The 7430-nt window shown below is 50.9% G+C and overlaps 1 protein-coding gene across 1 annotated transcript; it reads right to left on the bottom strand.

Moving 5' to 3' along the window:
- Nucleotides 1–6927: 6927 nt before the first annotated feature.
- On the bottom strand, nucleotides 6928–7430 carry LOC100897663 (transcription elongation factor 1 homolog). Its single transcript, XM_003737947.2, has 2 exons — nucleotides 7221–7430; nucleotides 6928–7130 (listed from the first exon to the last, which is right to left on the bottom strand). Exons 1-2 carry the CDS (start codon nucleotides 7334–7336, stop codon nucleotides 6995–6997), a joined length of 252 nt encoding a protein of 83 aa, XP_003737995.1. The 5' UTR covers nucleotides 7337–7430; the 3' UTR covers nucleotides 6928–6994.

The raw sequence follows: 7430 nt of genomic DNA, 5'->3' as shown, positions 1-7430 counted from the left end.
CAAGACCATTGATTTCATCAATTCCGACCATCGAAAGCAGGGACTTCCAAGCCAGAAGCCCGTTGAGTCCAAGATTGGCAGTCGACAAACTGATCACTAATTTGAACGAACGAGGACGAGGATTGTCGCCAGGACTTCTCTACGGATGCGGTTGATCGATATCGTAGGTATCCGATTCCAATCAAATCTACCAGCTCATCGGCTTCGATGTTTTGCAATCCCGAGATTCTAATATTGTTCCCGGTGCTCCTACGCAATGTCTTCGCCCTCAATAGCTCCGACCGGCGTCAGCGAACATTCTGAGGGGATCGGGCGGGGCCGAGCTCCTGCGATCAATGGTCCACGTCAAGGTCCTGGTTGCGTGAAGGGAATTTCACGGGGCTGGGCAGGCCGAATGTATGTACACATAATGCTCCCTCAAGCCCGAACTCTCACCTTCTCATATCAAAAACAAGCTTGACTGCTCGACTGCACGATCGAATAAAAAGGGCAGACTTCGCCGGATACGAATAGGTTTTTGGATGAAGCTGAGCTATCAAAGATCAGATCCATTACAAATCCGGAGAGGGCTCCTTAATGCTTGCCTCTATTCCCTCCTCTGATCATGCTCTTCGATTGTATACTGCCCGTTCCCCACATCCGTCGATCTCACCTCTTTTTGGTTTTCTGACCGTGTTGGATATCAGTCTCCGGCTTGGTCTCCGAAGAGTTCGCTCCGACCATTCCTCACGATTCGTTTTTCTGACCTGTCATCAGAGCTCGACTTCCCCGCTAGCGGAGTGCAGTCATTGAGATTCATTCCCGAATCCAAATGCCCGAAATCCGCGTTGCGGTGCCGTGATTCGGATAGAAAATCTAGGATAGCGGATGTAAGTCGCAGCGTACATTATTGCCTAAATAGATACTGATCGATGGGGCTCGTGATCGTACTTCGCCGACCGCGACCAGAAGAATACAAGATTTTCCCGCTCACCTGACCTCTAGAAAGCCCGTTGCTTCCCAATCTCATTTGGAAATAGAACGGCATGCTCCAATCGGAGGGCTTGCTCTGAATGAAGGGGACCCGACGCGAGGGTTGGGAAATTGCGGGGCATGCCCTTGAATTAGAGAAAGTTGGGTGATCGAGGTCTCATTAGAATACCTTGAAGCCTCGATCATTTCAGCAATCTCAAACATCAGGAGGGAGTGTTCGCCGACTTTGTTGAGCTCTACTGCATTTCGTCGAACTTCTTTTTAGGAGCAAGCATTCGACAAATTGGCAGCCGGGGAGGCTTCTGCGGCGGTGGGAAGAGGGCCAGAGCTAGATGCTCCGATTTTTAGTCGCGCTACGCTTTGCGCACAGCGGGCCAGATTACTCGCAGACATTGCTCATCGATATGACCAAGTAATTTTCCAATCCCTCGGGGACTTCGCGAGAGTCGCTGCTCCGGATTCCCTGCTGGAGACAAACCCGAGACAATAAGAGTCCTCGGATGAACATGAATAGGTAGAACTTGATCGCGCGGTTTAGGGGAAAGCGTCAACACGGATTGGCGTCGACAGGCTGCTATATGAGTCCTGCTTAAGGCCCTCTGTTTCAGCAACGCGGTGTCTGTCGACTGTCGAAGGAGGCCGTCTGTGATTCTGACTCCGTCCTCGATTCGGCTATTCCTAAGGAACATACCTCGTTCGCGGTGAACAGAGCGAAAAAGCTTCAGCAGCTTCCGTCGGATATCCATCGTAATCATAATGGATAGGATGGATGGACAAACTATGTTACCGCGTCTTTCGGGGCACACTACGCTCCTCCCCTGAACCGAATATTGTTGATTGATTGAGATAAGTTTGCTGACCCCCCTCAAAAGTCTATGGGAACCCTCCGGTGACGCGAGACTCGAGCTTTTCACGGTACATCCAGCGAGGGCTGGTCAGGCGCGTGTATTCGATTCTACGGAAGAGGCCACCTCGAGTCTTTTCGTGAGAGCGGGAGCGACGCGACGGTGATTCGAGATCACAATCCGTCATCGTGACCATTGACGCCTGGGGGGAAGGGGAGCGTTGCGTCCCCAACTAAGTCGTCCGGGAGGCCCCGGAGGACCCCGAAGCTCAGCATAAGCAGTCTTCTCAAGGAGAAGGTGATTCGGATGCGACAACTGAAGCTGCTAGTAGTCTCAACACTTTGCAGGCTCCGGAAACTCCACCACCTCATCCCGCATCTCCGAACCCTCACTCGTCCGAGAAAGACCTCGCATCGAAAGTTCCGTAATTCAACGGCGACGTCACAAGGTTCTAGGAGGGGTGGGAGCTTTTCTATATTATATCGATTCAAGGCGAATCGACAAGACCGAGAAATGTCGCATCCTCAAGCGATCCCTAGTGGGCCAGGCAGCCAAGGAAGTTTGCTACATAAAAATCAGCGGCGATCTCTACGACTTGATGAAAGATTCGCTGAAGTCCCGTTTCGGCGACCCTGCATAAGCTCAACAGGCTCACATGCATCGAGTCATCAGCACCTGTAGAGCAAGAAGCCTTGCTAGGAATGATCCCCCCATATATAAAACGCTAAGTCTCAAGATGCTAAGACGCTAAGACCATCAAGTAGATCCTCTTGAATAGATGCATAACTTCTGTGTCGAAATGAGGTTCGAGCTGGTGATGTGCTTTCAGGCAATGGGAGGGGGTGTCCGTGCTTCACAGACGTTTTGGTCGGAATTGGTGAGGATTTTTGTCTACAGACAGACAGAGTGAGACACAGACTTAGCGTTTTATATATGGGGGGATTTTCCATTTCTAGCATTCCGGAAATATTCCAATTTTTACGGAGATATTCATAAGGGGTCATGGCCCATCCCGTCCTTAGTATTAGTTCGAACCCGATAATCCCCATGGAAATTACGGACAATTTTAATTCTGCGCTCCGTCTCCTTTGCCGCCGTGGCGGCGCGGCCGTTCCCGTTGTGAGGCGCCAATGCGAATCTACGTAGCAAGATAGGCTCGAGTTCAAGATTTGCTCGATCGATTGTTTGCTCATCTTGGGGGTTCAATTGACTGTTCGGAATAGCGTTCAAGACTTTTCCGGTTGTGTAGTGATATCATCAGGATTATCTAAGGCGGATTTCCATGACGAAGATCACGAGCCGACGAGTTGTAGAAACCGTCAGAAGGTGCCAAAGCCCAACAACGGAATCATTTTCCCCATGGAATTGATCGCATCGCGACAAACCCCCGCAATTCCTGATGGTGGATTTGCCGCTGCCTTCAACCTACGAATTCTCACCCGGGCCATGAGCTCGGGATTCCCGTTCGAGTCCACAATAAGGAGCGCGGCCGAAGGCCGCGTTCCCCAGGGCTGGTAAGTTCATAAGTTCGTCACGACTGTTTCACAGAACGCGCATGCCCTTGTAGCGCTAGGTAGCAACTTTGCCTCGCTGTTCCCGAGAAGTTTAACGAGTCTGGGGCCGACGAGAAAGCGAAAGGTTCAATCCCATTGGAATCTCTCATCTGCTTCCTCCAGAGGCAATCTGGAGAACAAGTCACCAAACGAAGTTTTCTTCGGTCGACAACTCCGAACTCCATTCGACGCGTTCAAGCCCACCAGATCTACTCCGCAAACTCTGAGTGGATATCAACAGGAATACAAGTCGAACTTCGACCGGAGGAACGGAGTCACCGACCGCCATTTCGTGAAGGGGGAGACTGTCTCCGTGAAACTGGCGAATGGGAGTCGGTGTTCCGCGAGAATTGCTGGACTCATCGGCCGGGCGATGCTGCGTTTGATCGTACGAGGCAAAACTATCATTCGCCACCGGAATCAGGTATGGCGACGAGCTGTTCCGGAGTCTCCTGAGGGCTCTTCAGACGTAGAGTCGGAGTTCGGTCCAGCGCAAGCATCCGAGTCGGCTTCGCGACCAGAGATACGCAGCCCGCCGGACACCACGACCGGTCCCGTCCGACGACTCCCATTGCCACGCTCGTGCAAGAAGGACAAAGAATCAACTCCTCAAAGATAGAGTGCGAGGCGGCTGAAAGGGTAGGAATGTTGGGACTGTGGACTCGCTATTCCCAAATTCGTTATTGCTAAAAGAGTTTCAATAAATAGACGGGGCGCGCAGACGCCACGTCACTTGATCACTGATCGCTGAGCTGTGTAGTCGCATCTCCGTGTAGCCTTCTTGGCCGCATACGAACCCAACAATATATATATGTATATATAGATAATATATCCCCCCCTATATAATAAAGCAGCTATCTCCGTCCGTCAGTACGCTCTACTGCTAGCGTCCTCGATTCGATGTCGAGGATTTGACAATTCCGACCAATGAGGACACTCATCGACCGTAATCGCCGTCAGTTTGCTTCCGTTTCGATGCGCCGTTCTTCGGTAAACCTCGAAAAACAGATACATCGTCCTCTCATTGGCTGCGAACGAGATTGGCTTCTGAACTTCTGACTCATGATCAGAAGCGAGATTGCTCAAGAACGATGTGCTATGCTCCCTACAGGTTTTCATTTAGCAGGGGTGATTTATTTTTCAGAGAACGATGTCAACACTTTCACATACCATCATACCATCCCGCATCCCGCTGTCAGGGTAGGAGTACTCATGAGCTGCTCGTGAAATTAGTTCTCGCATACGTCATGCCGAAATCGAAAAAGATCTCTCGTGGTAATCAGTGACGGCGACAGCTAGAAAGCTACAGAATTCGAAGATATAGAGAAAATCGCTCAGCCGAAGAAACACAAGCCGCAGGATAAGCTAATGTTTCTCAACAGCGACGAACTCGAGCTAATCCAACGGCAACACAGATTGCAGAAGTATATTACTCCAAAGTCATGCGCCAAAGTCTCTCACATGGAGATTCCTATGAATGCCTGTAGATACAGCAACATAAAGATTGGCGCGAAGCGCCCGCACGGCTGGTATATATATATATATATATACATATATATAATATAATAAAGCAGCTATCTCCGTCCGTCAGTGCGCACTATTGCTAGCGTTCTCGATTCGATGTTATCCGTTTGACGAATCCGACCAATGAGGACACTCATCGACCGTTATCGGCGAGAGTTTGCTCCCGTTCCGATGCTCAATTCTTCGGTAAACGACCAAGAACCGCGAATTCGTCTTCTGATCGGGCGCGGGATTGTTATGGTATGGTGGCTTCTGATTCTGACTCACTCAGTCAGATGCATTTGATTCCTAAAAAACGATGTGCTGGGCAAGCTATGCCAACCTCGGCAACCTCATTCAACGAGCTTGCTAGATTAGCAGAATGCAATCCTTACGTACTGCGCGATCACAGATAATCGGTATGTGGCAGCTGACTGCAACACAACAGTTGATTGGAATTTCGAAGCTGACCGGGAACCATTTCCCTCAAGCATTTTCCGCAGTCCAAAGAGTAATGAGCGAATCCTCGGACGAAAATTGGCGATACAGAGTCACTCAGTGGAGGCAATCCTGAAGAGGTGAGAGCCGTGACGATGAAAGCTCGTTCCGTCACATCGAACCTCGCGCGATTTTTCGAGCTTTCGTCCGCCGCCGAGCAGCGGCAGTCTCGCAGCTTCGAAGCGGAGAGCTATCGTGGTTCGTGGTCACTTCTACGAAAAGTTCTACTCCTCATCGTGCGCCGGATCATCGAAACCCAGAAGACTTGCATAAGCAGCGTGAGATCCGTCTGGATCGCTGGCTATACAAGCTAACATGATCTGATCATGAGCGGAGTCTCGTGATAACCGTTTGAGTGCCACCGGGCGGAATTTTCCGGTATCCCGGGAGAACTGAGGGACGCCGCGTCCCTCAGTGGCACTCAATGTGTAAGTCTCTCGGAGAATGGCCTCATCCTTCGATACGATACTGTCGCAACGGGAGAGATCAAAAATGGTTTACGAGGGCCATGTGTGAATCAAAGAGGAGTTTTCATCAGCTTTCCATCGCAGGAGGACGTGCCTTCATGGCTGCGAACCTCACTCCTGCTCACAAATATATCAGATCAATTCACTTGCCTCGGCCTGCTCCTGAAGACGATGATTCCGCGGCGAAGGAATCCCCATTGACTACGCCAGAGACTCCTTTCCTACGCCTTCTTTTCTGTCTTGGGTCTGTCCCCATCTTCCGCTGTACTCCGATCCGTCCAGTTTGCCCAGAATAACGCAGCAAGAGCCAGCTGCAGACTGCCGCCTCGCTCCTCGGTCTCTCCAGTCGCTCTCATGTTTCGACGCTCGTCGACACTGCCTCCATCGTATTGCTTGCCTGGCCTTTTTGTCGATCGGCTTGCCCCCCTGAGACCGTCGAGAACCTTTTGCCTCCGTGTGCCTCGGGTTGCACACTGGTCCTCCAGAGCCTCGCCGCGGTACTCGGTACCAATGTTCGGGATCATCTCCCTGATGATCTTCGCAATGTCTCTCATTGCCGCGAATTCGAACGTGAATTTCGGAATAATTTATTTTCTATTTACGAATGCGACCCGGCTGGGCTCGCGGTGACCCCCCTGAGATCAACATACGTTTCTCCTATGTAATAAAGAGAATGAAGAGAATCGCGGCTCATCCTTCCGCGATTGTTGGAGTGACTTTAGTGCGGTCTCGACTCGTGACCCGAGCCACGAGAATGAGGAGGAGATTCAAAGTACGCACTTGATGCATCCCCTCCTCCCTGCCTTCCTTGAGACTGCGGCGCCCTTGCCCAGGACTGCTCCGAATAGCAATGGGACTCGGAATCCCATCGCGACGACGGAGAGAATCCTCGACTCGGTGTTTACAAACCCATGGGTTGCTCTACTGATCATTCTTTCGAAGACGTCTGACGAGGAGCTTATTGGACTGTAGACTGCGAACTTCGAGATAATCCTCCTCCCTGTACCGCATCGAGGAGTCCTCCTGGGGGCGGGGTCCGTCCACTCTTTCGGAATCAGCTGCGCAACCAATCGCATCCCCGAGAAATCATTTAAAAATCATGCCTTTATTGAATTTACATCAATGTACAATGCTTTCCACAGTGTGTGCGGAGACTTCACTGATTCGCCGATTCGCAAGCGTCTATCCAATCTCCGTAAACATCGATGGCTTCTGAGAGATATGTGATCGGAGTTTGAAAGTCTTCCAGACAGACCCTGCATGTTATCCTCCCGGTGTTCCGAACCCGATCCCTAAAATTACAGATCAGCATTGTCAGAATATCTTCCATTCACGATGATCCTTGAGTCGGGAACAGAATCTCGAACGGCGACATAACTCACATTTTCACTTCACACGAACGCTCGTGATTACAGAATGGACAGTTGAATGTCGAGTCCAACGCTTCGATATTCTTCCGTTTCGGAGGCGGTTTACGCTTACTCCGACGTCTTCCCATGGGTCGGCCGGAAAATTTGAGCCGCCTTGCTCTGCGGGTTTCGACAGTCACCAAAATCAGCGCTTCTCCGGCGGCAACAGCAAACAGCAACAAC

This window comes from Galendromus occidentalis, unplaced genomic scaffold (assembly GCF_000255335.2).
Source record: "Galendromus occidentalis unplaced genomic scaffold, Mocc_1.1 scf7180000075708, whole genome shotgun sequence".
Classification (NCBI taxonomy): Eukaryota; Metazoa; Arthropoda; class Arachnida; order Mesostigmata; family Phytoseiidae; genus Galendromus; species Galendromus occidentalis.
Note: the sequence above shows the minus strand (reverse complement) of the source record. Positions and strands in the feature narration are given on the sequence as shown.

Bases quoted from the DNA above. Each gene is read 5' to 3' on its own strand.
- LOC100897663 (XM_003737947.2), bottom strand. From the start codon at position 7,336: ATGGGAAGACGTCGGAGTAAGCGTAAACCGCCTCCGAAACGGAAGAAT. The intron at 7,131-7,220 runs GTGAGTTATGTC...CTGTAATTTTAG, and splicing joins CGTTCGTGTGAAGTGAAAAT to GGATCGGGTTCGGAACACCG.